This window comes from Corella eumyota, chromosome 4 (assembly GCF_963082875.1).
Source record: "Corella eumyota chromosome 4, kaCorEumy4.1, whole genome shotgun sequence".
In the NCBI taxonomy this organism is placed as follows: Eukaryota; Metazoa; Chordata; class Ascidiacea; order Phlebobranchia; family Corellidae; genus Corella; species Corella eumyota.
In genome coordinates, this window is record NC_137493.1 from 15,834,697 (window position 1) to 15,853,831 (window position 19,135).

Sequence of the window (19,135 nt, forward strand, 5' to 3'; positions counted from 1 at the left end):
AAATCAACAAAAAATAATGAGTAAAGTTAAAAATTATAATAAAATGCTTTGTTTTTTATATAATTTACCCTTTATAACCATTTGAGGCGCACTGGAATAAGGTTTTAACCAAAAGTTTGGTTTGTTATAACTGGGCGCATAAGATATGCGCAAATTATCAACGGAGTTCGGCCAATCGAGTCTCGCAGGTAGGTCACGTGACAAGCTTGTAAACCCTTGGCATGATGGACGGTAGAAAAATGTTAAAGGATAAGAAACTGCGGCGGGAAATTATGCAATAAACGGAAGATTTTATTAATAAATTTTATGTTTTAGAAATTGATTATGTTAAAATAATGCGTAAGAAAATAAACTTATTTGTATGGACAACTTCAGTTGAATTCTAGAAGGGTTTTAGCCTAGGCGACGATGTCGTACAACGAAATTAAAGACGCGACCGTTTCACAATTTAATTTATCAGATATTGAGAATTTTGACAGGTAAAGTTTAAGAAATTAGCTTAAATATGTTAAGATAAACAACTTTTTCTAAGCGGTTTGTCCTTAAAATCTAAAATCCCGTTTTTAAACGGTTTGACAGAAAATTTTAAAACCCAATTTTTTTTCTGACATTTTTGTCCGATTGTGACTGTGTTGTCAGTGCTGAAAACTACTTGGTAAAAAAACAAAACACTCTTTTTAAAGTGTTAGTTAATTTGAAACTAAAGTAGGAAAAAAACATGCCAATTTTCATGAAAAAAAAATTGAGATTTTTAGTTTTTTTTTGATCATGGAAAAACAATTTTTTTTTCTTAATGTAACCGGCATTAAATTATGCATTTATAAAACATATTAGTTTGACTCCTACAATCTTAGTTTTTAAAAACCATTTTTTTGTATATACATTATAATATGAAGTTCTTAAATGGAATTTCTTTATCGGAATGTTTTCATTTTTCACATTTATTAAAATTATCGATGTACTGTAAATATCTACAAACTAATTTAAAACACCCTTTTTTAATTTCTCTAATTAACAATGTTAAAAACAGTAATCTTTTTAGTTTTTTATTAGTTAGAATTTAAAAATGTTATTAATTTTGAATTTGATAGTGTACCTTTTAACTGTTTAGTTCATTTTATCGTTTTATTAAATTTCAAGTACGTTTATACTGAAACAAAATAAAATATATTAGTCTAAGTAAGGTTAAGGGTATTCTAACATACGACTTAAATAACTATAGATAGAATGAGACTTAATTAGTTGTTTAGTTGAAAAACAAAGCACATGTTTTCTTTTTTTAGAGCATGTGTAACTATACAAATACTTTGTAATTTAAACTTAATTCAACTCAAAAAAGACAGAAAAAACTATTATAAAATAATTTTAAATAAATTTATACCCATGGTATATTACCTTACTTTTATTTTAACGGTTTTATTTGTTTTTAGTTGCTTATTTGGGGAATTAGGAGGACCAGAAGACGATAATAAACGACAGTTAATAAAAAAGGTTAGTTCGAAACATAACCACTAAAATTATTTAAAACTTTATAGCAGTATTCCCTTATTCTTTATAGCAAAACTTTGGTGTGTATATGCAAATTTTTTTTTATGTTTTTAGAAGGCTAGCTTATTGATTAGTTTATTTAAAAAAAAAGATATAAAATATATGGAATTTGTGTTATATTTTAATTTTTTTCTATCAATTTAATTCTATTACTATCTGTAAATTTAAAAAAAAAAATTAAACATTTCTTTATAAATAAGTTGTTACAAGTTTTCGAGACACTTATTTCAGCTAACAAATTTGTTCGAGTAGTTTAGTTTTTATTTTATAGAGACAGAAGGGTTATGTTAGATATACTGAACTTTAAAATATTTGTTCAAGCAATTTTTGACAAATTTAGGGCTTTTGAAAATATGTCATAAAATACATGTATTAGAATTTTGAAACTAACTTAAAAATTTGGATTTTAAAAATCATTTATGACCTGTATAATTTTAGTGGTATCAAGTATTGTATTAGTAGGAAAACTAATTAATACCTAAACCAGATTAAACAGTTTTTGTCGAATGCATTACTATATTGTCAATAACAGCTTGTTAAAATATTATCTTATTTTGTTTTCTATGTAGTTTATTGAATTAAAATAGTAGAAATTCTGTAAATCTTTTTTTACAAAGTAACAAGTTTCCACTAAATTGAAATAATGACCAAGTTGTCCCAAAATTAGATGGTTCAACTTATATTATTATTTTATTAACTAGATTTGCTAAAATTTGATGTTTTATTAAATATTAGTTTTGCTCAGAAAGCTAAATTAGTTTTTCTTGTCCTTATTTTAACCCTGCCAATTGGGTTAAAAATAAACTAAAATAGTTTTTCATGTGGGCATGACATATCTTTTGTAGTTTAATTAAGCATTAGGATAACATTTAAAGTTATTTTGGAGATGTTAAGATGTGTAGTGTAATTTTTTTAATCTATAATTCGTAAGAGTTTTTGGAAACAGAGAAATGTAACATTTATTTTATTTTTTTGTTGTTGCAAATTCATATGTTTTATAAAGGAATGTAGTGTAAAACACATAGGTATGTTAAAACACATTGTTTAATTGTAAACCAATATTTGTTATTTTTTTTATCAAATTTATAGTTTTAGTTTGCCACTCTTTTTTATGATTTTTTTAATATTTTTGATTGCAAAATTTGCTCACCAAAGTTTACTGGCTTTTGTTGGTTGGCTTAAAGCTGAATTGTTGTATCTAGATCTTTGTAAATATATCGAAAAAATGGATTTTATAAAATATCATTAATATTAGATCAATTAATAAAAAAAAGTAAAAACTATTTGGTATTCTTAGCTATTTTATCATAGATTTTTTTCTATTAATAATTGGTTCATTGTTTGTCTAAAACTTGTTAAATAAGGAATTTAAAGTTTTTTTTGGTTGTTGCTGAGTTAAAAATATAGTTAAAAATATAGTATTACTATTGTTTTTAGACTTGCGTCACATTTATTTGTTACTAAAAATAATATTTTTCATGATAAAGGTAAATTTTGCTTACTATTTCTATTATATATTTATAGACTGTGAGGTTTAGGACCAATTTTCTGTGATTTATTCTAGTTTAACCAATTTCCATACCCTATAATGGACTAAAATTGATTTTTAAATTCTGTAATGAACATTCATTCAATATGTCAAATTTTTGTAATATTTTTTTCAAAGTTTGTTACTTTATTTGTTGTTTTAAATTGGTTAATTTAAAATAAAGATATAAATTGTTTTTTTTTAAATAATTTTATAATCAGTTTATTTATATATTTTAGTAAGAAATTTTTTTTATTTTTTTTAACACTTTTTTTTATCAGCTCAGTAATTTTGATCCAAAATTTAATTAAATTTAAGTTATTTTTAAAAACTTACATAAATATTTAGATTAAATCTTCGGTTTTGTTTATTTATTATTGTTTACTAATCAATGTTTGTGTTTAATTTTTTGTGGTTGGGCTACTAAACTTTAACAAAACATTTTCTCTAGTTGCTACAAAAAAAAGTTTCTTAAAATAACAATTTATTACAAATTAGTTAAAATATTTTTATAGGTGACGTTATATTTGGTAATGTGTAAAAATGGGGTTTATAAGTTGTGTATTCAGGACTAAATTTCATTTCTTTGGTTTTGTTTATAAAAAATGGCGATGCTACGGTGGCTATGGTGATCTAAAAATAAATCCTGCAGTTTTTTCGTGGCGACTTTTTTAGGAGAAGAGTATGTCGGCTAGAACAGCTGCAATTCCACGCGCGCCCTTTTTTCTTCCTCTCTCTCGCTTTTGGACTCTCTCGCATTCTTGAGTGTGTGTGTGTGAAAGCGCACCACCACACCCACGCCGGTTACTTCTCACAACCGATAAAAAACATAATACATAGCCAGCCTATTTCTTTTGAGATTTCCACAAAAGATTTTGTGTGCTATATGCGACTTTTTGATTCACTAAGTACATGCTTGCTCGCTAGGCTTGAATAGAGACAGACTGCTGGCTTTTCTATTTTACTGTTACCAAGAACGGCGTAGTGCGCGTTTCTTCAGTGTTAAATTACAATTACACGAAAAAAGGAGACCGTGCCAGCTATAGAGTGGCTTTTCTTAGCAGATGGTTTATTAGTTTTCTGTCAAAAGTGACTTAAAACCAAAGAGTTAGTTATTAGGCAGGGTAATAAATTAATAATTGACTGATAACGAATTGGTTTTTAAACGTTTTTTTAATGTTTTCGTAGGGAATAGAACACTTTGAAAAGGTGATAAAGGATAATAAGGATTGTGAGCCTTCAGTTTATTGTAAATTAGGTCACCTGCATTTATTGAACGAGGATTTCCACAAATGTAAGTACAGTCTATAAGTAGGCTATTTAAACTTTTTTAATTTAGTTATTTTTTGTAAATTTGGTTTTATTTTTTTAGCACTTTCAGCATATAATCGCTTCTACCATCTTTGCAAGGAGTATTGGAAGGTAGGTTAAGGTGTTTGACCTAGTATTTATTTACATGTTTATACAATGTATGTTACATATCTATTTAACGTTACTCTAGCCCCGTAGTTGTTAACCGTTTAAATCATTGGTTAGTTGAATAAATATCTCAATTTTTATATAGGACTCACATTTTTTGTTTGGTCTTGGAATTGTATATTACCACTTCAGTGCATATTCTTGGTAAGTGTGTTTATTTTGTATTAAAAATAAATTTTAAAGCTCTATTTTAAAGGGTATATATAACGTTAAAAGGTCTGATTTTTTTATATAATGACTTACGTTAAGGTAGTAATTAAAAGTGGTGTACCTTTAGGCTGTGAGGAGTAGTAATATTTTAGTTACTATCAAACAAATGTGCTGGTATTTAAACGTGTTATTATTGTTGGCATTTATTTAATGGCATATCAGGAAATTCAACGTTTTAAGTAAAAGGCCAAATATTTCAAACCCGTTTGTAGTATTGAAGTACCGGTAAATTTAAATATAACTATTACTATAATATCACGCGTTGAAAAATCATAACATAACACAGATAAGAATCAAATATGTAGATTAGTATTGTAAAGCATGCCACGATACGGTATCTACCTGCAATCTTATATCGATCTAACCACTATTTATTATTTATGTAACGTGTTCACTGTTTAAATAGTAACCTAGTTAGTTCTCCATTCAGTTACTCGATGTTAGCGTGCAGTTGATGCGCGCTCGCTTATTAATTTGTAAAGCCACTTTCCGGTCTCTAATAAATAAAAAAGATCGCTTAGGCGGTTTATTTACATTTGAAGTGTACGTGCACACGGTGTACCTGGGTATGTGTCGCACTGGTTGAGTGTAGAGGTGACATCACTACTCTTATTTTAGCAGCCCTCATGTCCTAACTCGCCATCAATTTAAAGTATGTCAGGATAAATTCTCTTCGTCCCGTTTCCTCCTTTCTCTCTTTTTATCGTTTTTTTGTCCTCTCTCGCGTGGAGAGTCGCTTCCTTTGTCTCGTTCTGCCCACGTGACGCTTTTTCGCGTTGTCTTTTTGTTGTTGTGTGAATGCGCGAGCGCCAGTTCGTTTGAAGAGTCGCGCACGCATTGCGCACACGCGCGCACGCCGCTCTGCGTTGACCGAATTGTCACAAACTGTTTAAATGTCCTTTGTGCCGAAACTGAAGGATTTTTATACAAGTCCTTGCGGCGCAAAGTGCTAAGTGGTAGTTACCCGAACAACTTAAAACTATTAGCGCAAAATTTTGCAGACCATTTGTTAAAAAACGTTATATGTAAAACAGCGTTATAATAATACATGATGGATGTGAATAGCTGTATAGGAAGTGTTATGTTGTATGCCTATTGCGAAAAGGTTAATATTTAACCACCTATGTCGTTGGGTTATTTCTGCAGTAGTTACCGTTTAGCACGAAGTCAGGAATGTTGTGTATAATAAGAGCGCCTGAGGGGGGCATTATGTTATCAACATTATTCGATGCTTGTAAGGCGTAGTAGTAAATTTGGTGACCTTACATTTGGTTGAAATAAATATTCGGATGACTAATAATATGTGGTTTATCAAAAGCGCAAGCAAAAACATGGTGGCATTTAAATGACTCAGAATCTTCTTGAAATTTCATCAATAAATTTGTGATTATCGTAAATCGAGAAAAAATGATTCATCAGATAAATCGAGAATAGCGTAGAAAGTAAATTCTATGAGCCAGATATATTTGTAGGTTAACCACATACTTGATAGAGCTATATATAGATGACATTAGTATTGTATGTGTTAATAATGTGTTTTTATCTCTTTCAGGACGGTTAAGTTATTTCAAAAACTCTTGTACAATGATCCAGGTTTTGTGAAGATCAACGAAGTACATTGCAGATTAGGATTAGTTTTTAAAATTACAGGAAACCCACAATCGGCAGTTAAGGTAATTACTATTAAAATTTAAGATAATTATGGTCAAATTTTTATTAAAATATTTTTATTCGAAAAAAAAATATTTAATTTTTTTGTGGTTACATTTTTTGTCGTTTTTTCATTATTTATGTAATGACCTAAATTTCTGTCAGATATTTTTGGTCTTACATAAGATTTTTGATCAAAAAAAAAGATTTTGAATGTTGTGGTTTTTTACGCTATTTATAAAATAAACTTATCTTTCCGATCAGTTCATATACCTTTACTTTGTGGTTTTATTATTTAATAATCATTTTTAATGAAATAATATAATTTTGTTTTTGAAAATATTTTCCTAAAAAAAAAGCAAGTTTGGTAATTAGTTAAACTGGTCAGGGTAGTTTTATGTCAATTTTTTTTTTTAAATATCCTCAAAGTGCGAAATTGACCTTTTAATATCGATGATAAATCAAAACATGAATAAGTAGGATTAAAAAAATCTTAATTCAGCAAATTATTGTTTGTTTTATAAATATGCTTTAGATTTCGAAAAAAAAATTTTATTGTTAATTTTTAAGTAAAGTTTATATTAAAATTAAATTATTTTGTTTAGCATTTCAATCGTGCGCTACTTGATTCAAGAAATTGTCTGATCAGCAAACCAGAAAGTAAGTAGTTTATTGTTATTGTTATTTTATAAAAAGTATTACTAATTCTTAACATGTTGTACAAGTTTTCCAGTGATTCATATCCTGAAATAAGCATAACCATGCGGTGCTTTGTGTATTCAGATTTTTGCGTATTCAGAAAAAAGTTTGTCATAAATCATGCCGCGTTAGTTTTCCTATTCATTAAAATACTCAACTAAGAAAATGCTAGATTTTTTTTCAATTAAGAGTTAATCAATAGGGGTAGATTTTGCGGTTTCAGTTTCACAAGTTTTTTATTAAAATATTAGTTTTTATAACAGCTTAGGTTTTTTTTGATTTTTAGGTAATTAATTAGTTAATTAAAATCTTTATTAAGAAAACTGATTTATTGTTTTTGTAGGCTTCTTATTAGTAAGAATAGGTTTACAATTTTTAGATTTCAAATTACCTAAATAATATTTAAAAATATATCGGGTAAATATTTATTTTTACAAATATTAGGATTTCAACAATTTGGTTTTAAGTTGTATAATATTTGTAATTATTTATTTTTTCTTGAGTTTAAATAAAAATATTTATGATTTTGTATTTCTTAGTTCGATTTCACCTTGGTCATTTATATGAAATACAATACAAACACCAAGAAGCTAAACAGGAGTACGAGAAAATAATAGCTCTCCCAACAACGCAAGTTAAAGCCTATATTCAAGCCAACACTTACCGTCAGTTAGGTAAGAAAAAATATTTGCTTAAATTTGATTGATTTAGGAGATGTGATAATTTTTATTTAATCACGTTTGTATTTGAAGTAAGTCTAGTCTGTTAAGCACTTGTTAATTATTGTCTAAATGCATGTTTGTTTATTTTAGCTGCTTAAAATAGTTTAAAGTAATTATTCATCACTTTGAAAAATTAAAAAAAATTAAATATTTTTATGATTTGATGTAGTTATTTTTTTAATGTTTATATATATTTATTTAACATTCTTGTATGGCCAATGATACTTTTAATGAAAACAGAAAAGGCTTTCACAGTTTAAAACCTGATGTTTTTTTAACATTTCTGCACAAAGCCAAAAGAATTTTTATTCTGAAGCCTCAATAGCGCAACCTGGACTTATTTACAAAACTAAACAATAAACAAGCTTTGTATACCAAAATTGAAAACAATGCTATCGCGTTTCCTCCTATGGATGTATTACTAAAGCCCTTTTTCTATACAGTTTGAAATATAATTTGTTCTGCTTTCTGTAGGTTGGATTTTTCATACTGTTGAAGCATTCGGCGAAGTAACGCAACGTTCAAATACAGCTTTACAATACCTACAGCGTTCAATTGAAATTGACCCAAATAATGGACAGACTTGGTACTTTTTAGGAAGGTTAGTCAATTTTTAATATTAGTTTAAGTAGCTTATGTGTTAAGATAAAGCTCTTATAATTTAAAAAGTATTCATTTAAATTGTATCTTAAGTATGAAGTATATTTTTAAATGTGACAGTATCAGTCTATTTATTATGTTTTAATTTTACTGTAAAAATTAGGAAATTGGATATTTGAATGGGTTAAAACATATGCTAGAAACAGCAGTTTAAAATTAGTTTGTTAAAAATTTGCTTTTGTTTAAATTTAAAAAAATTCATTTTTTAAAATAATTTTAGGAATGCAATTTATTTTTTTATTATGTGTGTTTTGCATGTATTCAAATTTTTTATATTATAATTTATTGATGGCCTACTTTTATTAGTTTGTACAGATGGTCATATTAAAATACCAGAGTTAACTAAACAACTAAAAACTTGAGTTTTAATCCTTTTAACAGTTTTTGTAAACTATAAAATAGAAATTTTAATACTGGTAACAAGAAATGTATTTTAAAAAATACTATTTTTAAAAGATTCATTATTTTTACCAAGGTATTAAAATTGTCGCATGCCAAATATTTAAAATTTGTGTTTTTTTAGTTTTAATGATTATTTTTGTAAGAAAACCTGTTTTTTAACTTAGATATTACTCAAGCATGGGTAAAGTACACGACGCTTTCGTTTCATATCGACAATCAATCGATAAATCGGAGGCAAGTGCTGATACTTGGTGTTCCATTGGTGTTCTCTATCAGGAACAAAACCAACCTATGGATGCATTGCAGGTTTGTGAAATTATTTTATGTTTAAGGCGTAACAAAATAATTTATTTTTACTGAAATTAGGTTTTTATGCTTGTTAAGAAAATGACTTGCTATTCGTTTAGAAAAAGAGTTAAAATTAGCACTAACTTATATATAACAGAGCTTTTTGGACAATATATATGTATGTCCAATTTAAAGTCCTACAAAATAAATAAAACTGCCATTTGTGGTGTGTCGGTATATCACTAGAAAATAGTAGTTAAGAGATGCAACCAAATTACAAAAATTAAAATCCAGTTCATAGAGTGGGCTACTGACTAGCCTTTTAAATGATTTTATATTAATTACTTATTACATTACATTTGCAGGCTTATATATGTGCTGTACAACTTGACCGAAGTCATGACGCTGCCTGGCGAGATCTTGCAATATTATATGAAGCCTGTCAGCAACCCAGAGATGCACTTGTTTGTTATTTAAACGCTCAACATTGTGCTAGACTCAAGAGTGAAGTAAGTATTCGTATAATAAAATCTTTGTTTTTTTGTTTTTTAAGCTTTTATAGATAATCATTTTGTTTCACTAAGTATTTATTAGCAATCTTTTATAATTTAACGATAAAGTTTTTGGGTATATAATATCGCAGGCAAAGGTTTTAGGGGGCATTTTGGGTGAAATTTACCCACTTGTCAAATGTTTAAATTTCTTTAAAGGGATTGTGAAACTAAGTTTAAAGAAAATTCGATCTTAACATTTTTGCAATTTTCCAGTACTCCCAAGATGAGGAGTTAAAAAACCGCATCAAGTCCCTCCAGGACAAAGTGACATCACTGGGAAGCGATCATTTTAATAAAGGAAGGATTCTTCCTTGTATAGAAGATGCATGGACTCTTCCTATACCGGCAGAACTTACACAACGACAAAGCGCATTCAAGTAAATACATATTTTTACCTAGCATAATAATTTATTATTTTATATTAATTTAAGGGAATGGGTTTGTTGTATTTTTATCGAGAAGGGATGTGATATTCTGTGTTTAAACTATCTGTAATTGCCAATTTTAAGGGCAAATAGTGTGGCATTAGTGCGGCTTAAACCTGAAACCTTTCAACGTGTTTGAGCTATCTGTAAACGCTGGGTTCGAGAGCAAATAGTGTGGCATTAGTGCGACTTAAACATGAAATCTTTTAACGTGTTTGAGCTATCTGTAAACGCTGGGTTTGAGAGCAAATAGTGTGGCATTGGTGTAGCTCGAACTTGAAACCTTTCGGCTCGTAGTCCGACGCCATGATTGTTATACCACACTATCGGAATAACATTATTGTTATAGCTCTACTTGCTAAGGTTTAGTGCAAAAAATAATTTTTTTTTTATTATTTTTTTAGATGTCCTCCTTCCCAACAACGGCGATCAAAACCAACGACAACAACAACTCACGTTTCTTCTTCAATTAGCCCCAATTACCCCCAATCGGTGTCCACAACTGACCCCTCTACCTTACCGGGTACCATTCACAAGAAGGAACAAAATAAAATTCAACCCTCGGTGTCTGCAAAAAGAAGAAAAGTAGAGGTAAGAATTATTTATTGTTGAATTTAGATCATGGGTTGAGACTACAAATAAAGTAGTGAGGGTACATTTTAAAGAGCCATAATAATTGTTTGAAGATTGTAAAGTACACATGATTTTTTTCACTTTTTTATAAATATTTATTTGGCAGTCTACCAAAATTGTAAATTTTTTAGGTACCTGCTGAGTTATGGAGGCCCCCAACTTGGTATTTGTCCACTCAACAGATCCAAGTTCTACAAAACTTAAGACTTAATCGATCGATATTAACCTCACAACAGTTGCTTGAGTTGGAGAGATTAGAGCACAATTTTGCGATGATGACGCAACATCAAAAGGTCAGTAAACATATGCTAAATTTTGTCTAAAAATTAATTCTTTTTTGTATCACCAAGTACTATCGGGAACGTGTTTTTGTGCTATCTGTAAGCACCAGACTTAAGGGGCAAATAGTATGGCATTGATGGGGCACGAACCTGAAACCTTTTGGTTCATAGTCTAATGCAATAACCGTTATACCAAACTGCAATTTTTTTTAACTTAAACTTAAATTTTTTTTAGACGGTAAAAGAAGAAATCGAGAAACAACGAAATTTAAATTTACTTAAGCAAAACAAATCCCCTCCCAGCATTCCCGCGGCAACGTCAGTCAACACGTTACCGGGGAATCTCGTTACTATGGCAACCACCACTGTGAACGGTTTGCCCCCTAGCAACCCCACGCACCCTGCTGTTGAACCAGCAAAGACTTTACCCCACGTTTTACAGAACGGGGACCTGGGTCATAACCCCGGGATGTGGGCCAAGCATTTAAACAACAATCCCCATTATATTAATAACAAAATGATTATCAATGGGGTGTCGTCACCCACTTTTAGTAACACCCAGACAAAACCAACTCCTACCTCATTGCCCCACCCGGTGGTCACAAACGGTTCGACGACAAAAGAGATTGAAGAAGCAAAGTTACTGTTGCGTAAACACGAAATTAAAATGTGTGAGGAGGGGGGACGGTATAACAGCGTAATGGACACCCCACAGGACACCCCTAATAGTGATAGCGGGGTCATTTTACCCACCTCCACACACCCCCAACAACTTCAAACAAAGCTTGTGAATCATGTGCAACAGAGCATGAACGGAGGAGGGGTTGTGACGAGTTGTAAACCATCGCCGCCATCTACGTCGCATCACTTAGCACTCGATGGCGTACTTTCACCACCCGGAACAGCGACCTCCGGTGACTCTGAGCAACTCTCGTTAAAAGTCGAACGAAGAAGTTTCGACAACGACCGGATGGACAAACAAGCGGTTATTTTATCCTCGATTAACAGACGACCTCTGCCACCGTTGTTGCGACCATTTGGAATTATGGAGAATGCCTCGGCGAGAGATGTCATTACACAGTGCCGGTAGGATTTAACTTTTTTTTTTAAAGTTTCATGACTAACTAAACTGGTACTAATGACATTTTTTTACCACTTTATCGAATGCCTTATCAAACCTTGGTCCTTTTGTGATAAATTTTTTAAATTAAAGGCTGTAAGGCATCATTTTTTCTAATAACTAGTTGATACCTTTTTGCCGCATTTTTTTTATTGAATATTTGCCCTTGAATATTTACCCACGAACGACAAACAAGAGTTTTATTTATTTTGTAGTCCTAGAAATTGGACATACATGTATAAATATAAGTAAGTCTCCGCTAGCGTGGTAGACTGGTCTTAGCGTCGCACTAAAAGCCGAAAGGTGTCCAGTTCACGCCGCACCAATGCCACACTATTCGCCCTTGAGCCCAGCGTTCACAGATAGCTCAAACACGTCCCAAACCACACACCTTTACCCAAAAAAATTATCAAAAACCTATCCCTTTAAGGTGATATGGAAAAAAAAAGATTACAAGTTTAACTTTTATGGTTTGTTTAATTTTCAGCAAACTGACAAGTAATGGTTTATCCACCAAAAACTTGTTTCTTGAAAAGTGTCCTCCTCCGTGTAAACCTTACTCCAGGATCAAAACTCATCCCAAAGAAGACCTCAGTCCTGCAACTCCCACTATTTATGTAAGTAAATGTATATTAATAAAATTATTAGTGATAATTAAATTTTTTAAATCTTTTGCTTGGATATATGGATATTTAATTATACAGTAAAAAAGTAGTTTTTAGTAGAACTATTGTATAAATTTGTTTATTTTAAATTCTTAGTTTGGAAATTATATCTTTTTTTGTTTATTAATATTTTTACCCACTTTGTTGCCCTTTTTATCTCATTTTCTATGCTCTTTTTTTAGTTTAAATCTACATATAGCGAAGTCTAGTGTACAATATGTATGTCCAATTTATAGGCTTGCAAAGTAAACAAAACTGCCATTTGTGGTGTGCGGGTAAATTGTCACCGGAAAATATTAGTTAAGAGTTGCGACCATATTACAACAATTAAGCAAGGGGTTATCAACTAATTTTAAACATTTTAAATTGTTTTTTTTTAGCTTGAAAACAAGAAAGAAGCAATGTCGAGGGCGCTGGCTGATTTTTGTACGAACCCCGAGAATCCTGTCACAGTAATCCGAGGTTTAGCTGCGGCTCTCAAACTCGATCTCGGCTTATTTTCAACCAAGACCCTCGTGGAGAGTAATCCTGAATGTGCAGTAGAAGTCAGAACACAGGTAAAATACCACTATCATTTATATATAATTAAGCCTAAACTGCTGTTTGTGGTGTGTTGGCAAATAATAGTTGAGAATTGTGACCATATTAAGACAAGTAAATTCTGGCTATAGTAAGGCTTATTAACCAGCTTTTTAAGATGTTTTGATTAAATTTTGTGTATAAAAGCATGAAAATTAGATTTTAAGAACATATATATATTCTTTTAGCTGATATGACTTAAACATTGTATTGTTTTTTGGCATACCAGCAATCGTAATCAAACTCCAGACCTTATAGACTGCACCTTCATACAAAAATATGTTTAAACTGTTAAAATTTGGTTCTTTAGCCTTAAATTAATGCAAGAAAGCAACATACCAGCAGTTGGAATCAAACCGAAGACTTTAAAATTTACTAGGGCATTCTAAAAAACTTGTTAAAATTTGTTGAAATAAAACTTAAAAATTTAACTTTTTAGATTCAGCAGCCATCAGAAGAAAACTGGGACTCTGTTGGAAGCAATAAGGTTTGGTTATGTGAAAGTAGTCGTTCTACTACAAGTATTGCTAAATATGCTCAATATCAAGCCACCACTTTTCAAGAATCACTAAAGGTAAAATTAAGTTCAAAACAAAAATAAAAAAAATTCAAAGTAAAATCTGAAAGATTGTCATTTAAAAATTAAAAAAAATTTTACAGGAAGATTTTTATTTTTAAAACAATTTTTTATTTTTTCTAGGAGGAAGAAACGAAACGACAATCTTCTGACTCGAAATCCGACGGATTAAAATCAAAACGAAAACTTTACAAACAGATTAAATTTGGGACGAATATCGATCTTTCTAACGAAAAGAAATGGAGGTTGCAATTACAAGAATTATCAAAACTACCCTGGTTATTCAGAGTAAGTAAAGTTGCTGAAAACTTTGTAAAACAACACTTATTATGCCTAACTTAATTTGTAAAAGCTATTTTTTTATGTGATTTATTGTTTTTTGGCCCTTTTTCTACTATTTTAAATTTTATTTTTCATGTAATTTTTTGGGCAATTTTTGAAACGAAATTTTTGGAGCAAATTTTTTTAAATTTTAATTTTAAAACCTTTTTTTTTTAGCTTGTATCAGCTGGCAATATGCTTAGCCATGTGGGTCACAAAATCCTTGGTATGAACACAATCCAACTCTACATGAAAGTACCTGGATCTAGAACACCGGGGCACCAGGAAAATAATAATTTCTCGGCGATCAACATCAATATTGGGCCAGGTGACTGTGAATGGTTTGCCACCCCTGAAGAATATTGGGGGGAAATTAGTGACCTATGTGAAAAGTAAGTAAACCAGTTTATTTTTTTATTTTAAAGGAACCCTATTGAAATGTTTTTATTAGGATGGAGTTTTTTTTTCAATTTTTCAATTTGCAAAGCTATATAGACATTGTACTTTTAAGTAAGGTACTATATATGGTAATAACTTTTACAAAGAGCAAAAACAATCAGCATTTTAATTAATGACAAGGTTTTATTAATAATCAATTAACCATATAATATTTTTAAAAAATGCACAGGCAACTTAGAACTGGGTTTGAAATATTTAATTAACTTTATATTTAGTCTGTAACGTCAGCCTTTTTATGTTAACTAAAAAAAGGAAAAAAAATTATATTTCAAGTATTACACTTTGTTTTTTTAGGAACAACATCGATTACTTATCAGGTTCCTGGTGGCCAATATTAGAGGATATGTATAAAGCTAACATCCCAGTATATCGGTTCATCCAGAAGCCAGGTGACCTGGTTTGGTTAAATGCTGGCACTGTTCATTGGGTGCAAGCAGTGGTGAGTCAAAAATTTGTGATTTTTTCGAAAATTTTTAAATTCAAAATTAAAAATTTTTTATTTTTTTTTGTTTTACAATTTTTAAACCTATATTATAATACGTTTATACACAATAATATGTACACAGGCTATGCTTATTTTTCTATACATTTATACAAAAATATATCATATTTTCTATATATAACTTTATATATTTTAGATTTTATTTTTAACAAAAATTTTATTTTTTTTGTAGGGTTGGTGTAATAATATAGCTTGGAATGTCGGTCTCGTATCAGCGTACCAATACCAGATGGCGGTAGAGAGATACGAGTGGAATAAACTGACAGGTTATAAATCGATCGTTCCAATTATTCAACTATCTTGGAATATGGCAAAACATGTGAGAGTCACTGACCCAAAGTTGTTTACATTGATAAAGTAAGTAGTTTAGATTTTTCGTTTTTTTTGTTATTGTAAATTTTTTTTAACAATTTAGTTTTTTAAACTTGTTTTTTTTACTGGGTTTTAAAAAATTTAAATTTTTTTTTAGAACTTGATTTTAGATTTTTTTTAATATTGTAAATTTAAGGTTTCACGTTTTAAAATTTAGTATTTTTTGTACAATTTTTTTTAAGTTTTTTTTTTAATTTTAATTTTTTTTTAGAACTTGTATGATGCGAACCTTGTGGCAATGTCAGAGTAAAACAGATCAGTTAAAGAAAAGTGGAATTGAGGTGGTTTGGCATGGAAGAAATGAAAACGAAAATGCTCATTATTGTGAAACCTGCGATGTAAGTTAAAGAAATTTTACATTTTTGCTAAAAAATTAAATTATTTTGCATTTTTTTTTTATATTTTTGTACAAAATCCTTTTTAATTTTGTATTCTTTTAGGTTATTTATTTATATGCTTAATACATTAATTTTTATTGTTTTTTCAATGCATTAAAAATTATTTTTTTTATGATTTTAATTTTATATTTTTAAATTTTTGCATTTTTTTTATTTGTATATTTATTGTAAGATATTCCAGATATAATAATTTTTTTTGCTACATTTAAAATAGCCTATTTTTACCCATAATTTTTTTGATAAAATATGATTTTATATTTTTTTATTTGTATATTCATTTGCTAAATATTTTAATTTTTTTATCAAAAATATTACTATTTTTTTCTAGGTTGAGTTATTTAATTTATTATTTGTCCGTCATTGCGAATCCAACCTCTCCTTACATTTGGTACATTGTATGAGTTGTGCACAGAATATTAGCCCAGATTTGGAAAACTTCATCGTTCTTAACCAATATCACACTGATGAACTAATGAGAATATACGACCAATTTAATCTGGTAGGTTTTAAAATTCAATTTTTAGTATTTAAATATTAATAATATTGCGACCAATGGTTAAGACATTTGACTTTATTTTGTGAGATACTTGGTTCGATTCCCGCTGCTGCCATGCCTTAGCTTTTTCAGATCAATAATCTAGCACAAATCAGATATTCAAAAATAAAGCATTATTTTTAATAGTGTTATATATATTGGGCATTTGTACTCTACATCTTTTTTACTCTATAATTTTACCCTTTTTTTCCATATCACCTTAAGAGGATAGGTTTTATATTTTTTATTGGGTAGGGGTGTGATATTGTGACGTGTTAGAGCTATTTGTAAACGCCGGGCTCAAGAGCGAATAGTGCGACATTGGTGCGACTCGAACCCGAAACCTTTCGGCTCGTAATCTACTGTCATGACCGCTTAAACACACTACCGGACTCTTTAATTTTACCTTAATTTTTAGGCTAAAAAAACAAAAACTTGATCACCATCTTACCATCTCTACAACTAAGATATCCATTTGAGCTTTGAAATAAGAGGTTAAATAGAGAGAAGTACAAAGCTTGCACGTTTGTTTAAAGTGCCTGATGCTATGCAAGATTTGGTGGACGGCAGGCCGAAATAAAAAAACGGATCTTCAAATTATTATGCCCCCCTACACTAAAGCACAAAAATTAAGTAAAGTTGTTATTACGAACATTGGTTTTTCAAAATTACTGGATTGGGTCCCTTTGAAATTTTGGGTTAAAACTTTTTTTTTTGGCAAAATTAAGCAAACAGAAGCTCTAATCGTATTTTTTCGTGCGTTTTTCCTGCACACCATTCTCCGTTATCTTTAAAGCCAGCGTGCAATATTATAACATAGGTGTCAATCAAAAAATCCAACCTTTCTTATTTTTTTTCACCGACTTTTCAACAAAATAGTTCATTAAATTACATGTACAGTCAAATCCACTAGCGGCCTATTTTTTCGGCGATTTTTCTAAATAAATTTTCGTGATTTTTTTTTTAGTAATATTTAAAACAAACCATTTTGTATTGGCCTTTGGTTGTTAAATACCAATTCATATTATTTCTATTAAATTAAGTAGACCCCTTTTGTTGTACATTTTTTGCGTTATTTCTGCCCTGTTTTTGTTATCAAAAATCGTACTCAATATCGACAAAATATTTGTCGATTTTTAAGTAAGTAACAGTTTGTGTTTTTTCTTTTTTTTTCGTTCCTAAAAGATTTTTATCCAGATGAACGATGATGACATTTCTTTGGCGTTGAAGATCGAATTTATAGCGCTCTAGAACACTTTATTTTTTCATTATACCATCACTATTATTAATTAATATCTTGTTGTTTTCAATTTTTTGTTTCTTGCTCGTCTGTGCACGTGCGAATTATTTTCGTTTTTTTGTTTTGAGATAAAGTGCAAGAATATGCTATAGAACGGCACTAAATAACGTCAAATATATCTTTTATTACAATTCGACGAGCCTGGTTATTATATGGGTTATTACTATTAGCACTATGTTAGGTTTACGGTTTAATTCCAACTGCCTACATGTTGTGGTGTCCTTCAATAAGATGCTGTAAATTCGTATTTGCCCTAGAAACAACCAGAGGTTAATAAATAATGGATTGTAAATAATGGATTAATAAATAATGGACCATAGTCTACCGGCAGCGTGGTGTAGTGGTAAGAACACTTGCTACACTACCATTAGGTTTTGAGTTTAATTCCCATTGCTCCCATGCTGTAGCGCCCTTGAGTAAGGTGCTATAAAAGGTATAAACTCCTGCTGAGCCAGCACTTAATCAGCAGCATAATTACCGGGCAGTTATAATCTATAATATCCCAAACTGCCACAGGCAACTCGAGACTGGGTCGGGGTAACTGATGTTACTCTGTACCTTTCCACATCGAGGATAAAGATGTATACAAGAAAAAGGTCTACTTGAGACTGGGTTGGGGTAATAATTGTTATTCTATGTTTAGGGTTCTGTCTTTAACATCAAAGATAAATTAATATACAGTTTACTGATTAAAACTGATTCTGGCAACTCCAAATTTACCAGTAATAGTAGACTACGTTTTTTTATTAATTGTTAAATATTACAGTGAGGTAAGAAAGTAATATATTCAAAGATTTTAAACTCTAAATCTAGGTGAATTTAAAGCTAAAAAACAACTATGATGATATTTTGTATGTGATAATTGCTTTCGTGACTTTTAAGATTTAAAGAAATTCATAACAATTTTTATAATACATCAACTAAAACCTAGGAAATTCGCAGGCTAATCCACTAAACAATTATTAAACAACGGTAATGGCAAAATTTAAGAAACAAAAATTATAAATTAAACCTCTCAAAGAGCATTACTCCAAAGACTAAGTTATTATCATTATTATATCAAAATATACGAAGGTAATTCAAAACGGAAAATCCAATTTTATGAAAATGTTAATCTATGACTCTTTGAGGTATATATGCCGAGTAAACTCGTTCAACTTGACGCTGTCTTCTCTGCACAGGTGACGGCATATCTGTTGATAGAGAAGTAAAACTCTTTCCTTTTCGT

At 29.9% G+C, this 19,135-nt stretch overlaps 1 protein-coding gene across 1 annotated transcript; it reads left to right on the forward strand.

The window, feature by feature from the left end:
- Positions 1 to 325: 325 nt before the first annotated feature.
- On the forward strand, positions 326 to 18,040 carry LOC145750159 (histone demethylase UTY-like). Its single transcript, XM_082566120.1, has 25 exons — positions 326 to 479; positions 1,431 to 1,491; positions 4,265 to 4,370; positions 4,449 to 4,498; positions 4,641 to 4,699; positions 6,318 to 6,438; positions 7,021 to 7,075; positions 7,654 to 7,788; positions 8,311 to 8,437; positions 9,063 to 9,204; positions 9,552 to 9,695; positions 9,954 to 10,117; positions 10,570 to 10,756; positions 10,930 to 11,091; positions 11,315 to 12,165; positions 12,687 to 12,816; positions 13,245 to 13,421; positions 13,883 to 14,017; positions 14,144 to 14,308; positions 14,519 to 14,733; positions 15,095 to 15,239; positions 15,475 to 15,659; positions 15,886 to 16,012; positions 16,401 to 16,571; positions 17,026 to 18,040. The coding sequence occupies exons 1-25, from the start codon at positions 409 to 411 to the stop codon at positions 17,044 to 17,046; spliced, it is 3,906 nt and encodes a 1,301-aa protein (XP_082422246.1). The 5' UTR covers positions 326 to 408; the 3' UTR covers positions 17,047 to 18,040.
- Positions 18,041 to 19,135: the final 1,095 nt, after the last annotated feature.

What these genes read in the sequence shown, in the direction of transcription:
- LOC145750159 (XM_082566120.1), top strand. Translation starts at nt 409, where the DNA reads ATGTCGTACAACGAAATTAAAGACGCGACCGTTTCACAATTTAATTTA. An exon ending in TTTGCAAGGAGTATTGGAAG is followed by an intron (nt 4,499 to 4,640) that starts GTAGGTTAAGGT and finishes ATTTTTATATAG; the next exon opens with GACTCACATTTTTTGTTTGG. An exon ending in CTTTTCAAGAATCACTAAAG is followed by an intron (nt 14,018 to 14,143) that starts GTAAAATTAAGT and finishes TATTTTTTCTAG; the next exon opens with GAGGAAGAAACGAAACGACA.